The sequence below is a fragment of the Erythrolamprus reginae genome, chromosome 6 (genome assembly GCF_031021105.1).
Source record: "Erythrolamprus reginae isolate rEryReg1 chromosome 6, rEryReg1.hap1, whole genome shotgun sequence".
Taxonomy (NCBI): domain Eukaryota; kingdom Metazoa; phylum Chordata; class Lepidosauria; order Squamata; family Dipsadidae; genus Erythrolamprus; species Erythrolamprus reginae.
The window spans coordinates 51,694,287-51,710,499 of NC_091955.1; the positions used below are offsets into that span (position 1 = coordinate 51,694,287).

A 16,213-nucleotide genomic window follows, 5' to 3' on the forward strand; every position below is an offset into this window, starting at 1 on the left:
TATTCTTAGACTGATTACACCTTATTTTAAAAGTTTTTTTAGTTTTTAACAAACAGATGAGAAAATTTAAATTTGTTTTTCTGTTTTAGAAATGTAATGCTGTTTCAATTATTTCATATATTTTAGTATATGCTTTTTAAAAAAGGTGTCTGCAATGGTGACCCTTCTGATGACTTGAAAATGCAAAATAGAACAATAATTACAAATATGGAAGAAGTTGAAATTTTTATCAAAAGTTGGGAAATTGAGAAATCTTTTGATGTAACAACAAGAAGACCCATTAGAAACTGCACAGAGGATAATTGTACATATTGTATGGAACTCTTACAGAAGTGGGTTTTTGTCCCTTGTCACAAAAAAGTGAGTGTGAAGTAATTATAAATACAGAATAGGGGTGGCAACATAGAGGAAACCAGTTCTTTCTCACCTGTTTCTCAAAAGGATTAAAGAGTCTTTAGGCTAAATCTCCACATTCTAAATGAGGCCCTTGAAAATCACCATCCAGCAAATTTTACCTCCCTATCTGGCTCCAAAAAGAGCACCATTGATTAAATAATTGTCTCCAGAAGATGGTTCCTACTGGTTTGGACCAGTTCTATACAACTTCTATAGAACTGGTAGTAACTTGGCAGCTTGGGTCACTAGAACCAACAATGACCCAGGCTTGCCATGCCCTGGAACTGGCTCTCTCGGTGGCGCCATAGATGCTGCCATCTTGTTTTTTGCTTCTGTGCATGCACAGAAACTGGTTTTTTAGCACTGCGCATGCACATAATGTGTAATACACCCGCGCCCCCATGGCACAACCAAAAGTGAACCAGCAGTGAGGTAAGCCAGAACCCACCCCTGACTGTCTCTTAATTTTTTGCAGTAGAATTTGAAAATGCAGAAGGGGCTGTAAGAAGGAAGTGGAATTAAACTTCTACCAATAAACCAGGTTTCATAAGCAAAAATGGGTCACTGGGCCTTAAATAAATATGACTTTCAAAATGGGGAAAATGAAGGAATAAATAAAAACCAATTGGGAATTATTATTTTTTAAATATAGGAATTATATTAATATTTCAAAAAATATTTCATTAACATTTCAGCAACTTTTATTTAACAACTATGTTTACTTGTTTGTTTGTTTGTTTACTTACTTACTTATTTTATTTATTTATGGCCAGATCTCGACGATTAAAACCATGAGCTCAATAACCCCGGGGCTTCTGAAAAAGCCAGGTCTTAATTGCTTTTCAGAAGGCCAATAGGGTGGGGGTAGTCCTGACCTCTGGAGGTAACTGGTTCCAGAGATCTGGGGCAGCCCTAGAGAAGTCCCTCCTCCACAGGCCTGCCAGTTGACACTTTTTAGCTGATAGGACCTAGAGGAGACCAGCTCTGTGGGATCTCACCGGTTGCTAGCAGCTATATTACACAAATGATTGCAGTTTTATTTGTACAAAAGCTGTTAATATGAAACTAATGATTATTTTTTTCCAATTTATCCAGATTATTGATTTATCAAATATATTTGTTCTAGGTTTCCCCACAAGATTTTTGCGAAAAAATGTGGGTTAACAATACCTATTTTGAGAATTATGAATGTGATGCACTTTCTGCATATGTAGCACTATGCAACAAGCATAATATCTGCATTAAGTGGAGGACCCCAGATTACTGTTGTAAGTTTAATGCCCTCATTCCTGATCATTTCATTTTTATTTTGCTTTGCATTTTTCATTTGCTTGACAGTAATGCTACACAGAAGGCTACATTTAGAATGGAACAACTCAACAACTTTTGTTAGCACTCCACTCAATAATATGCTAGATACTATACATTAATTAATTACTAAATGCTAATACAGATAGTCATCAATTTATTATCTCAACTGAGCCCAGAATTATAACCCTAAATCATGCCAGTCATTAAGCAGGTCACAAACTTTTTTGCAGAAGGTTTTTTTTAGTCTAATATGTGCAATGGGCATATTTTGCTGGAATTAGAAATAAAGTCTTGTTTTCTGCTGTTTTTTTAAAAAATATATTATGGTCACTTGACTTCAGAATACTGAAAAGTGGTGTAAACGTGGGACAGTTATTAGTGCTTAAAATGCAATTGCATGATTACAGGGGAGAGGGGCGGGGAAGCAATTGGTTGTAAGTTGAACATATATAAACTCAGAGGTGGGTTCCTCCTGGTTTGCACTGGTTTTATAGAACCAATAGTAAACCACTGGAGATGTCACAGAGCTGGTTCTGTTGGTGCCAGTCCATGGATGCCGCCATCTTTGATTAAGTTATGTTAGAACCCATCTCTATACCCATGACCTGCTGGAACATACAGCTGCTGTGTCCACCTCTTGCCTACCCTGCTCCCTTGTACCTCGGGCCAGCATGGACCAGCCACTGGCTCAGCTGCAGGGGAGAGCTCCAGAGGAGCCTGAGTCTTCCAAAGCCACCACCGCTGGAGCCACGACAGGCAAGAGGTGGGTGCGGTGGCGGTATATTCAGGCAAGATGAAGGGAGAGAATGGCCTGGCTCTGCTCAACTGCACTAGGAAAGAAGTGCAGAAGTTCCAGCCCATCTGTCACATAAGCGAAGCAGGCAGTATGAAGAAGACTGCTCGGCAGAAGCAGATTGCATGGAGGAGAGGCACTGGGGGTGGGGGACTCCTCACCCTCCTCTCACCTGCCCTCCTTGCACAAAGAGGAACTGCCACCTGGCCTGAACTCCTCACAGTTCCCACACTAAAGCCCTGGCTCTGTTCAACCACACTTCTTTGCTGATTCCAGAGCTGAAACCAGGAAGACAAGAAACCAGTGCTTCAGGATGGCACATAACAGAAGACACACTGCTGTCAGGCTGGACTGTCCATCCTCCCAGTGCCAGAGCACTTTCTTTCTTCTCCCACCACTGAGAAAAAAGAAAGATCCCAAAATTTTGGTTGCTATGCAACAGCGTTGTTAAGTGAGTTTCACTATATTTTACAAGTTGGCCATGCCCACCGGTCACCTGGCCACCAAGCCACACCCATCTAAAGCCATGTCCATGAGGTACCACTGTATCTGAATAGAAAAAGGAAGATACTGGCAATTGGAAAAGAGGACAAAAGGGAGTAGGGGCAGGAGGACACTCTGTTTACATGTCTTGGCATCCATGACAAAAGTAAAATTAAAAACGGAGAAATAATGCACTGAAAAATTAAAAACAAAGCATATGAAATTACTTTTTTCAGGGTCAGAAAGACTTTTTAAAATTGCAATATTTTTCTTCAAAATCTTTATTTTCAAGAACATTTTTAGCAATAATATAGAATTGATCCCAATGAATTTTTGAAATATCACTGTGGAAATATATGACAAGTCCTGGGAGCTACAGGTTACAAACTATTTTTTGTTACTGAAAAGAACTCCTCAAAATCTAATCAGATGGAACCAGATCTTTGACTTACTATTTCTTCTCCATCAATTCAATACATAATGCTAACATGCAAGAGAAGAAAACTCTATGTGACAACTTACAGCAAAGATCAATTAAAATAATCTTCAGATCAGGATTTTAAGAGAAATGGGTCTATATTTCTAATCATACAAATCATTTTTTTCTAATATTAGGATCTACAGTATTAGTTGTATTTGATGTTTATCCTTTGATGACAAGGAAGCAATTTACAAATTGTACAGACTGAAATGTGTAGCTAAACCTGGTCATTTAGATAAACTATGATTCACAAGAAATGTTTCCTCTCGCTGCCTTCTTCCTTTTTCCCCCCTAATGAACATTAAGATAATCTCAACAATGTTTATTTTCCTTCACATGTAGGGCTTGTTTGCCCCGATGGGAAGGAATATCAACCTTGTGTCCAACCCTGTGATGCAAAAACATGCCTAAATAAATGGTTTTATGAAGAATCATCATGTTCCTATTTAAGAGAAGACTGTGTTTGCAAAAATGGGACCATTCTTCATAGAACAGACTCTGACCTTTGCATTCCAGAAGAAAAATGTGGTTAGTAAGCTAGCATTTTTCCTATTAGATTCAAGTGTTCTTGCTTTCTGCTGGGAAAGAGGCATGATTTTTATTTTTACCTTCCCTTTATCCAAATAATATAAAATTAATAAACAGTTCAGTATAGCTCCAGAATTTATTTAAATTTATACCTAATTGGCATAGCTAAAAAGCTGATATATTTATGTAGAGGTTTACTGTAAAAGTAATCAGAACTTCATAAATCTGATTAACGATTTATTAAATTCATTGCAATGATTCTCATTTAAAGCTGGAATTACAGCTTCCAACTGTTTCAGAATTTGAAAGAGCACAAGGTAAAACAAATAAAATAAAACAAAGAAATCCAATATGATTATTTTATTGACAATAAAAGTTCTTATATCACTTGAATTGAGTATTGAATTAAGCCAGGCCTTTACTTTAAATTTCTAATGACTTAGAAATCATATACAGAGTAAAGATAGGTAATCATTCTGTATCTGTAATTATAATTACAGTTATATGAATCTGAGGTCAAAACTATATAGCAAGAGGCCTTAATTAATTATAGTTTTGCAAAGGTGAAAATTTATTAAGGGCGCCAAATTTGCTACAAATGTTGAAAGTTATTTAACTTCTAGCTGCTGATAACAGATATAGTTTATAGCCTTATATAATAATGCAAATGGAATTTTGGGGAGATGTCATTAAAAAAGATTTGTTTTTTCCTTTTTTTAATAGTCTGTACAGATAACGAAGGGCATCCTCACTCTGTTGGGGAGATTTGGATTGGCTCTAATAAGGGATGCTGCATGTATAAGTGTATGGAGAATGGGAGCATTATTGATACAGAGCCTGAATGTGATAAGCAGCCATTTCCAATGTGTGATAGAGAGGCTGAAGTGATTGTCAGTGTAATTGAAGAACAAACTTGCTGTCCAAAAAATATCTGTGGTATGTAATATCTATGACAGGCATGATATTCAGTTGATAGGAAAAAATCTGTGTGTAGTATAGAGAAATCTAAAATATTTGGCATAATTATTTTTTTACATTTTTACAAATAACTCATGGAGACAAATACATCAAAAACTTTCCTCCTATTTTCCCCATAACAACAACCCAGTGAGGTGGGTTGGCCTGAGAGAGAGTGGTTGACCCAAACAGTGTTCCCTCTAAGTTTTTTGGGGGGTGGGCGGAAAAGTATAGTGTCTGAGCGACAGTCCCTTCGGGACTGGGCAGCACAGAAATAATAAATAAATAAATAAATAAATAAACAAACAAACAAATAAATAAACAAACAAACAAACAAACAAAAAACCCACCCTGTTTTGCCTCAGAGAATTTCAAAATAAAATACTGTACTCTGTGTCTATAACAGTGAGCTCATAATAGGGCAACTCTATCAATATCAAAATGCCACTTAAATAGTTGAGCTAGTTTCAAACTAGATTTTGATTTTCTTTCTCTCTTCCTTACTCCCATTCTTTTTCTTTCTCTTTTCCTTCCTCTCTTTTTTCTATCTGTTTCTCTCTCTTCCTCTCTCTCTCCTTCCCTCTCACTCTTTCCCTCTCAGCTTCTGGGCAGGTTTGGAAAACTCTGAGTTGATGATGATTTTTAAGTGAGCGATTGCTCACTGCTCAGCTTAGAGGGAACTATGGACCCAAACTTAACCCAGCTAGCTAGCGGTACTTGAACTTACAGTCTACAATTTTCAAGCCTGCTACCTTAATCACTAGACCAAATTGGCTCATAGCTAATGTATAGTGAGAAAATATATCATTTTAAAAATCAACCTATACGTTTTTTTAAAAAAACTATTCACCATATTTCATTTCTGTGGTCTAATATGAGCACAGCCCATGAAAAATCTTCCTCTTTTGAATTATGGTAGAAATATCCAGTTCATCATTTGTTGACCAAAGTCAAGACAGCAAACACATTGAATTGAAACACATTTTTGGTAACCTTCTCATGGAGAAGTGGGAGATGGCATACAGGTTTATTGACATGTTTGATTATAGACAATTAGAAAGTGAATTAAGACATGAGCATTCCAAACCCAGTCTGAAAGTTGAGAAAGGAGTTTTGTAAACATTCTCAATGATCTCTTAGAAGTTAAAAAAATCCACCACCAGCAACAATACTAGGTAGGATACCAAATGGTAATCCGGTTTTGTGCTGATCTAAGTGACATATATTATTCTCTATGTAATTTCAAGCTTCTCTTTTAGTTTAATGCATACATTAAAGCAATGGTGGTTTAATGTAAGAAGCTGAGTAGCTTTAGATACGAGTTTTTATGTTAGCACATGTTGTTATGTGCTTTTAATAAATTCTGTATATTTAATATAACATTACATATCAATGATCTTAAAATGCTTTCTTTGGAAAAAGAACGGCCAGTCCATATTTACATCAACTTGCTTATTTATTAGAACTGCTGGAAACGAACATAAACCTTTTCCTTATCATCTTCCCATGAAAAGGTTAAGTATATATTGATTTCATTCAGGACTCTATTTTTTGTTTTAGAGTGCAACATAACTCTTTGTAGCCCTATTATCCCGGTATGCAAAAAAACTGAGAAGCTGACAGTCAGATATACTCCTTTCTCCTGCTGTCCTCAATATCTGTGTGGTAAGTGATAAAGGATGAAGAAAATATTTTTCATTTAGAGGCATATAACTTCTAAACTCTTAAAAAAGCAAGTCATTGGTTGTATTTCACTAGATCGCTTTGTGTTTTTAAATTCAGAATGTGATATTTTGGCATGTCCCAATGTTACTCGTCCAGAATGCCGAGAAGATCAGTTTATTGTGGAAGTCAAATTGGATGATACTTGCTGTTTCTCCTACTTGTGTGGTAAGTACCGTATTTTTCAGAGTATAAGACACAACTTAATATTGGGGGAAGAAAATAGGGGGGAAATCTATCTACCAAATATTCATCCTTAGTCTCTTCAGCTTTAGCACATTATTTTATTCCCTAGTTAGGGTTGAAAAAGCCTTTTTCAGAGGGAGTAGGACTGAAAACAAACCTGCAAATACTTAGAGCAGGAAAAATTGCTTTGGGGGAGTAAGAATAAAAAAAATGCTGCAAGTCAGGAAGATCTTTAGTACCTACTTAGGGCTGGAAAAAAAGCTTCAAAAAAGCTATATTTAGAGTATAAGACGCACCAAAATTTTCAGCCTCTTTTAGGAAGGAAAAAGTTGCATCTTATACTCTGAAAAATACAGTAATATTTCTTATGTTAAAAATATTGGGTAAATTGGTGATTTAAATATATAAGATACTGTACCTGTAGATTTACCTGTGACTTTTTAAATTTAGTTACAAAACCATCCAGTTTTTAATGGAAAAATATGGGTGCTGCTGAGAACATTTCTTATTGCATAGTACCTATGCATATCTTGTTTTTGACTGCAGCAAAGAAGGGGGTGGAGGTTAATTGTTAATGTCAATCTCGGCCGGGAGCCACCAGCAGGAAGAAATCTTGTTGGGGAGATGATGCTCCCTCATCTCTGGCAAGCGGGTGACTCAGGCGACTGTCGTCTCCCTGACGAGCTTCTTTCCTTCCTGTAGGATTCGCTGCTGCCCAGGATCCAGCCATGTGTCTGCCAACTGGCTGCATTGGCAACAGCAGCAAAGGCGCTCTGGTTAGTTCTGCCCTGGAGCTGCCAGCTGGAAGAAATCCTGCAGGAAAGCAGCTCATTGGGAAGATGATGGGCCACCCATGTAACCTGCTTGCCAGAGACTGGGGAGTGTCATATCCCCAACAAGCTTCTTCCTTCCTGCTGGATTTCTTCCTGCTGGTGGCTCCCAGGCAGGACTAACCGGGGTACCCCTGCCACTGCTGCTGAAACAGTCAGCCAGCAGCCACAGGACTGGGTCCTGGGCAGCAGCGGCAACAGTGGTCAAACTCACCGGGAGCTGCCAGTGGGAAGAATGATAATTAATGTTTTAAATTATATTAGGATTTTTAGGGGTTTTTAATTATATTAATTGGATTTAGATTTTTAAAATCCACTTTTTAATTGGATATTAATTGAATTTAATCTTTTCTTATATATGTTGTGAGCCGCCTCGAGTCCTCAGAGAGGGGCAGCATACAAATCCAATGAATAAATAAATAAATAAATCCTCCAGGAAGGAGAGCAGCCCATCAGGGAGACGATGGTCCCCTGCGTCGTCTGCTTGCCAGAGACGGAGAAGCATCATCTCCCCAACAAGCTGCTCTCCTTCTTGCAGCATTTTTTCCCGCTGATGGCTCCCAGCCGGGATTGACCACCACTGCTGCCTTGCAGGATGGCTGCTCAGCAATCCTACTCCCCCCCTTCACAATGGAGCTGCTCAGAAGGCAGCTGTCCTGTGGCTGCCTGTGCCTTTCTGGGCCCCCTTCCCCCAGCCCTGTTTAAGTACCTTAAAGAATCAGACTGCAACTTGCTCTGTGTGTGTAAGAGACAGAGAAGGAAAAGAAACAACCACTTTGAATGCTGCAACAGAAAGATCTTCCCTCCTTCACAACGGAGCTGCTCAGAAGGCCATCCACCACTCCCTCGGTCCACCCGCTGCTATTACCCCTCTGCTAGCTGTCCCTTCCTCCCCTGCCCACCTGTCCTTTTGCCTTCTCCTCTCGTGGTTGTAGCCCCAGCTGGGTGAGCCACTCCCAAAGAAGCCTCGCTTTCCTCAGCTTCCACCTCACCTCATGTTTGTGAAAATGCACTTCTGGTTTGCCGTTGTGCTGTTTCTTTGTACTCAGTGGCTTCAGAGAAGCTTCCTTCAACCCTCCAGAGTGCAAAAAGCTGTACAACGGCAAACTGGAAGTGCAGTTTCCCGAACTTCCAGTTTGTCCGTTGGAGGATTTCTTTGCTTCCAGAGCTTTAGGGAAGCTTCCCTGAAGTATCTAGAGGGCAAACGGCCTTTTCTAATGTCAAAAATCAGCTGTCAGCGTGCGCATGCCCGCTGGAGCTGACAGAAGGCAAAGTCTTGTGTACCCTCTGATATGGCTCCATGTGCCACTTGTGGCACGTGTGCCATAGGTTCGCCATTATGGGCCTAGTACATTGGCTTAATATTAGAAGTTGTAATGCAAAGTTGGAGGCCGTTTCTTGAATTTTAAGAAATCTTTGCATAGCTTGACATACCTACTTATTTTGGCTATCTATCTATCTATCTATCTATCTATCTATCTATCTATCTATCTATCTATCTATCTATCCATTCTTCTTGCATTTTTGCAGGCTATTAAATATTCCATGATTCAAAACATGGTTACAATTTCTCTTGAATATGCCTGTATATAAATCTAATACTATATATATTACCCTATGTTTATGTTTCTCTTGAAGTTTGTGAATCTTGCATTGAACCTATTCCAGAATGCAATGAAGAAGAACTTCTTGCAGTAGATCTTAGTACTGCACATTACTGTTGTCCTCATTATCACTGTGGTAAGTTTTGTGTTGGATTATATATCTTGGAATGATTACTACTTGTTTTATTGGGATTTTTCTTTGTATATTTATGCTTGTAATAAATACAGTTTTGTTATAATGGAACTGCCATAAAGGTAGAGTCAATTATTATATTATTGCTAAGATAATTCCTCTTCTAAAAATTCAGGAAAATAATCAGGCAAAAATATATTTAGCTATATACAGCTATTCAACAGCTAAGCATGCATAATCTAAATACGCCACTCCTTATCTCAAGGATTGCCAATGGTAGAAAGAACAAAAGCAACAATCAGGTGCACATATTTGCAGTGTCACTTTAAATTTTTTTAAAAATTTAATGCTGGTACCTAAACATCTTGATTTTACCTGGTAGCTTCTTTTAGCCATTCAATGGAAAATATGTGATACCAAAAAGAGTGATGAAGAGTTATATTTTTGCATGAATTTACTTGGTGTGATGCTTTGGATTTTTGTTTTACAAGCAATTATTTTCTATACCTTATAGTTAACAGATTTGAAACATCATGAGTAATATTGTCTCTTTTATCTAAAACAGTTTGTGTTATGAAATGTGTTCTGCTATTGAAATCTCAAAATTATTGTTGATTAGTTAACCTAAAATGATTATTCATTTCCAAACCATTAATATAATGTGGCAGGTAGCAATAACCGAGTAGTTGATGCATAGAACTCACTACCAGACTCTGTAGTATCATCACCTAACCTCCAAAACTTTACTCTTAGACTATCCACCGTTGACCTCTCCCGATTCCTAAGAGGTCAGTAAGGGGCATGCATAAGTGCACCAGAGTGCCTTCCATCCCCGTCCTAATGTTTCTCTTTTACTAATAATAATATAACACAAATAGTAGAATAGTAGAAATAATATAACAGAGAAAAGCTTTATATGTTCATTTTTTTCTAATGATATTGTGTAAATAATCTTTTAAAGACATAATTTTTCTTTTTCTAGTATGTGAAGAGAATCTGTGTCCTTCACCTCTTCTGAATTGCTCAGCTGATATGAAACTGATTAAAAAAAGAGTACCTGGACAGTGTTGCCCAGACTGGAATTGCGGTATCTATAATTTGCTTTTTTTCTAATTATATAAAGGAATGAGATACAACTTCTGTTCCCATTGATGTGGTCATAGTGAACCCTTCTCTCTTATTTTCTCCAGAATGTGATTGTGAGAATGGTACTGCACCAAGCTGTAAGTTGGTAAGAAATGTTTACTTTTATAAAATCAGAATTAATGATAGATATAGGTAGTAGAATGTTGGCAAATACTTTCAGAAATCGTTCTGCAACCAATTCATGTCAAAGCAATGTTAAAATGAGAATGCCTGTAGAGAACGCTGAGATAGTGTGGAAATACAGAAATAGGGGCCAAATATGAATAATGGCAAATACATACATAGACAATAGATTAGATGATAGCTAACTACCTAGCTAACTAGCTAGCTAGCTAGCTAGACAGACAGACAGACAGACAGACAAATAGATGGGTGGGTGATAGTGGTGGCATATTATACTATAGAACACTGTTACTAATTCATTTATAGTAATAACATAATCTTTGTCTATTATATTCTACTTTTATATCAGGAGCATAGCAATTTATGATAGAATTTCTTTGTATCTGTGTTATTCAAATTATAGTTCTCTTTTTCCTTTTTTGATTTTTAGCAAAAACACATTCATGCAATTTTCTTGTCAATATTTTCAGAAATGGCTTGTCTTTGTTTTCTTCCTACGGAAGAAATTGACCATAAGTTAACTTTGTGTCTAGGGCAGGACTAAAGCCTTTTTTTTTCATTTTTGTCCAATACTTAACCAATACTGCAGATTTGCTATTAGTTTTATTAATATCCATATGAAAAGCAATGAAGATGTGGCTTGATAGATATTTGCTGTAGTTTTTACGTTGTAATTATGTTGTTAGCTATTGTGTTTGTTGAACAAATCTAAACCCAATATTAAACAATAAATATTGGGGCTGTCCTAAAGTGGTAACATTATTTGTTACATTATTGTGCTAAGTCATTCTATTATACATATTGCCCAATATTCAGTATGTAGATACAGTCTGCCTTTCTGCCACATTTAATAGAATGTAACAACACCTACAAAAACATTCAAAGCATTGATCAATCAACGAATTGATCTTTTAAATCGCTATACAGTTGTTACGCTATACAGATACACAGAAAAAATGGTCAGATATTTTATCATACACTCATATTTCTATCCTCAATTTTTATTTTTAATTTGGCTACATTTTGTGGACTCCCTGCAGTTATACCTTTTTAGTTGCCTTCCCTGAATATGCAGCTGAAACAAGATTGAAAAGCAACAGCAGCTCGCATTTAATTTTCTCATTTCTGGTGAATATCAATGTAGTTTGATTTTGTAGAAAATAACTAACAATTGTAACAATAACAAAGAGACCTAGAGTTCTTAAGATGGGTGTGTTGCCTAGTGCTTTCTTCAAACTTGCACTCAAATGTGCAATAATATTTTGCTGCTAAAATGCATTTGGTAATTTTTATGTAGTGATTCACTTTCTTACAATTGAAAGTACATATATGTGTGCAATTGAACAAATGTATCATTGAAATATTTCATAGGGTGAAGTTCGGAAAATAAGTGCTAATGTTTCTACTACATGTCGATGTCCACATTACATTTGTGGTATGTACATATCTGTATGTGTGTCCATGCATGTATATGAGCATTTTTTCAATAACTTTTGTTTAATATATAATTATAGTAACATAATTATTAAGACAAGCCCTTTACACTTTATATGCTTACAATTTTCAGTAATCTTCTAGCTTAAACTAAAAAGGGATATTTTTTGCATATTCTATTACCCCCCTCCTCCTTTCCTCCTTTCTCTCCCTAGAAAAAGAAAATGTTTGTATATTCCAAGAAGTTACTGTACTGAACCCGGGTCAGACATTGATTCAATATTTGGATGGAGAAATGTGTTATATGGCAAAATGTTCACAAGAAAGAGACCCTAACGCAGGATTTCACACTATGAATCTGGCAGTAGTTAATTGTTCCCAAAAATGTGAAGCAGTAAGTAAAAATATGCAGATTAAATCATTTTGGACAAAATTAAAATCTATATGAAAATCTGTAAATTTGTAATTTATTTGCAACTAATAGTTATTTTGTAAATTTGTAATTTATTTGCAACTAATAGTTATTTTAAAACAAATGCAGGTGAAACATATGAATTATGTGCCTATTTATGCAGTGATTTTGTTATTTTTCCAGAAAACAAATAGTCAATTTATTTCTTTTATTTTATTATTTTATTTTATTTTATTTTATTTATTTGATTATTTATGCCGCCCTTCTCTTTAGACTCAGGGCGGCTTACAACATGTTAGCAATAACACTTTTTAACGGAGTCAGTATATTACATTATAGTCACAGAGCCAGCATATTACATTATAGTCACAGAGCTTCTCTATCCATGGTCCTTCTATATGTCATATTTTCCTAGTCTTCTTTTATAATTATGATTTTGGAAAAACTGCAAACTCTGCACTCACTGGCTGGACTTTTAAGCAGCCCCTTATCTCTTTTTGTGGTATTTTGGGATTATGCATGCATAGAAAAAAATTATCCTGGTTTGACACTGAAGACAGAATAAAGTAGCTTCCACGACACTCAATTAACTCTATTCACCTAGATTTTCACAGGCATTTTGCAAAGCATAGTCTGAGTGTGAACACATATCTGATCTAGTCTAGATGAGAGAGCATCTTACAAAGCTGTGAGATTGTTTCATAATATTCTGCCTTATCTTTATACCTGGAACAGGGAAAAGGAATTTTCAGAGGGAAATTGAGAGTTTAATTCCCCTTTCTCTCCAAAAACATAAAATTAATTCATCAGACAATGTTAATTCAAGTGATAGCTTTATAGCACAATCTTTTTATGTCTAAAAATCACTCACTCACATCACATATAACTTTTTTCTTTAAAAAAGAAGTCAACATTAGCTGAGTATAATTTTCATTGTCTACCCTTGTCTGTTGCTTTGAATTTTAAAAATAACATTCCAAACATATTCATACTCTGAGATCAAACTAGATTTTGTACACCTGTTGTTTACAAGGATAATTTTAATTGGTATAAGACTGTTACCTATATTACTTTTTAAAAATAATACTAAAACTAACTTGTTGATTGGCATTGTCAAATCTAAGTTTATATCTCAACAATAGGAAATATATACCGTTGCCAAAGAAAATCACATTATAAACATATTGATACATATTGCATATAGCAGCCGAACCTAGTTTTAACATTTAATTGCCTTATATATATGAGATAATCCATATGCACATTCTTTCTTGTTAACAGCATCAAGTACACAGCCCATCTAATGGTCAACATTCTTGTTGTGGTTCCTGCATAAATGTCTCATGTCCTTTTTATACCGACAATGGAACTCTTGAGATTTATGAAGTAAGTGGATTGAAAAAATGGATCAGAAAACAATGAATAAGGATTCTGGTTAAGTCAAGTGCTAAATTCTATAATTTTCTCATATGATTGAGTCAAACCTTTCTTTTGGGTTTGGTATAAATTTTTTATTGTTTTTCACACCTTACAGAGATTCCAATTTACATACCTCAAATTAAAATATAATACAATACAATATCAAATGCCAAATTCTTAGTCAAATTAATCAAATTTTTCTAATTATTTATCCAATTATTTCTGGTATGTATCGTTCACCCTGTGCTACCTCCTTTACAGGTGCTATCATCCGGATTTTAGATAATGTTCTTCGCTTTTATTTATATTTAAAGTGTTATAGCTATCTAAATTTCTCTTGGCTATTTGCTATTTTTTCTAAATATGCCATCCTGCTTCAGTCCCTTTCTAATGTTCTTAGTAAACACATTCCTAATTTCATTTAAGAAAAAACCCTCATTTTATCGTAACTGCCCTTAATAATTGAAAATATCCAAATTTACGTCTCTTTAAAAACCCAGGAAGGAAAGAATTTTTTTTTAAAGAATAAAAGAAAAAAGAAAAGAAAAAAGAACGGAAAAGAAAAAGAAAAGGAAAACCACTATTCATATCTTATCTTAATCTATAAATAGGAGGAAGGGTTGTTGTTAGAAATTTTAAAATACATTTCCTACTCAATTCATTTATTTCACTTCTTTCATTATATCAATATATCCTTTCTACTTTAACAGATCAAAGAGTCAAACTTTTATTGATTGGAGATCATATTACACATTGAATATGGTTAACTAAATGAGCTAAGTATATAATGACATCAGGAATACTGATATTAGCTTGATGTTAGTAAATGAATTCTGTTTAAGTTTGATTTATATATTAGCAGACATTAACATTAATGCATCTGCATTTCTGTTACTGTAGTTTTCTTGGCAAGAATTTTTAGAAGTGATTTGCCATTGCCTCCTTCCTAGGGCTGAGAGAAAGTGATCCACCCAAAGCCACCTAGCTGGTTTTGGGCCTAAGGCAGGATTGAACTCTCAATTGCCTGGCTAACTGGCTTGTACTACTGCATTAACCTATTGTCATGATGTTCTCAGAAAACACTGATTGTTCAACAAAATTTAGTACTCGTTAAACTAAATTTATAGTACTACCCAGCTGTGGTCAACTGCAGCATACCTGAAGCTAAGGATAGGAAAGTTGTCTTAACATATGATTCAATCATTATTTTTTCTACATTGTAGCCAGTTTTCCATTTCCTTCCTTTTCCCCATTCCGACTCTTTTTTCTTAAATAGGAAGGAAGCACATGGGACTCAAACTGCACTAAATATGAATGTGCAAAGATTGGTGTGGACACAGTGGTACTTGGCTCCAGTGTGTTTTGCCCACCCTTTAATGAGACTGAATGTGTAAAGGTTTGTACTTTATACATAAAAATATTCCTTATTCATGTGTGTTTAATTTATTGGGAACTTAATATCAAGATTTGTTAAAACCTTATTAAAATATTATAAATTATATTTATAAATTATAAAAATATAGAAAACTGCTTTTACTGTCTTAATTTTTCCCTCCAAATTATACTTGCATACAGGTAATACTTTGAAACATAGTATTCTCCCCCCTTAGCCCAAATTACCTCTAAAGAATTATGAGAATTATAGGGGTTAAACTTGATTCTGTCTTCCCAAATTCATCATCATTTTAGCAACATATATTGTCTAGTCTTCAATTATGACATATATTTTCCAAACATTTACACAAAATTAAAATGCAAATTTAATCCACCAAATTAAAAGGAATAAATGTTTCATGCAAAAACTATCCAAAGTTATCTTATAGTCAATTGATTCAATTTTTGTACTGTTTTGATTTGTTTTGATTTGATTTGAAAAAATGCTGCCAATTCTTCTTGAAAGGCAATTATGTAGTGGAGAAGAATCACCTCAAGCCTGTGTTACATAGTTATAATGAGTTCTAAATAAATGTATGGAGGCAGTACACTAGTCCTTGACATATGATTAAGCCCAAAATTTGTGTTGTTAAGTGAGACATTCGTTAAATAAATTTTGCCCCATTTTACTACCTCTCTTGCTTCAGTTGTTAAATGAATCACTGCAGATGATAAGTTAATAACCTGATTATTTAGTGAATCTATTTTCCCCATTGACTTTGCTTGTAAGAAGGTCACAAAAGATATTCCCATGACATTGGGGTGTAGCAAAATTCATAAATATGAACCAATTGCCAAGAATCTGAATTTTGATCACATGA

General features: G+C 35.4%; 1 protein-coding gene across 1 annotated transcript in view; it reads left to right on the forward strand.

Annotated features, from left to right (window-relative positions):
* The window catches only part of OTOGL (otogelin like), a 109,538-nt gene that overhangs the window by 81,689 nt on the left and 11,636 nt on the right, over positions 1–16,213 (forward strand). The window contains exons 42-54 of the mRNA XM_070754953.1: positions 146–360; positions 1,523–1,664; positions 3,807–3,992; positions 4,716–4,928; positions 6,510–6,614; positions 6,732–6,839; positions 9,326–9,427; positions 10,407–10,511; positions 10,615–10,655; positions 12,065–12,128; positions 12,343–12,521; positions 13,821–13,925; positions 15,235–15,354. Coding sequence (XP_070611054.1) covers positions 146–360; positions 1,523–1,664; positions 3,807–3,992; positions 4,716–4,928; positions 6,510–6,614; positions 6,732–6,839; positions 9,326–9,427; positions 10,407–10,511; positions 10,615–10,655; positions 12,065–12,128; positions 12,343–12,521; positions 13,821–13,925; positions 15,235–15,354 — 1,685 coding nt within the window. The remainder of the gene's footprint in view (positions 1–145; positions 361–1,522; positions 1,665–3,806; positions 3,993–4,715; positions 4,929–6,509; positions 6,615–6,731; positions 6,840–9,325; positions 9,428–10,406; positions 10,512–10,614; positions 10,656–12,064; positions 12,129–12,342; positions 12,522–13,820; positions 13,926–15,234; positions 15,355–16,213) is intronic.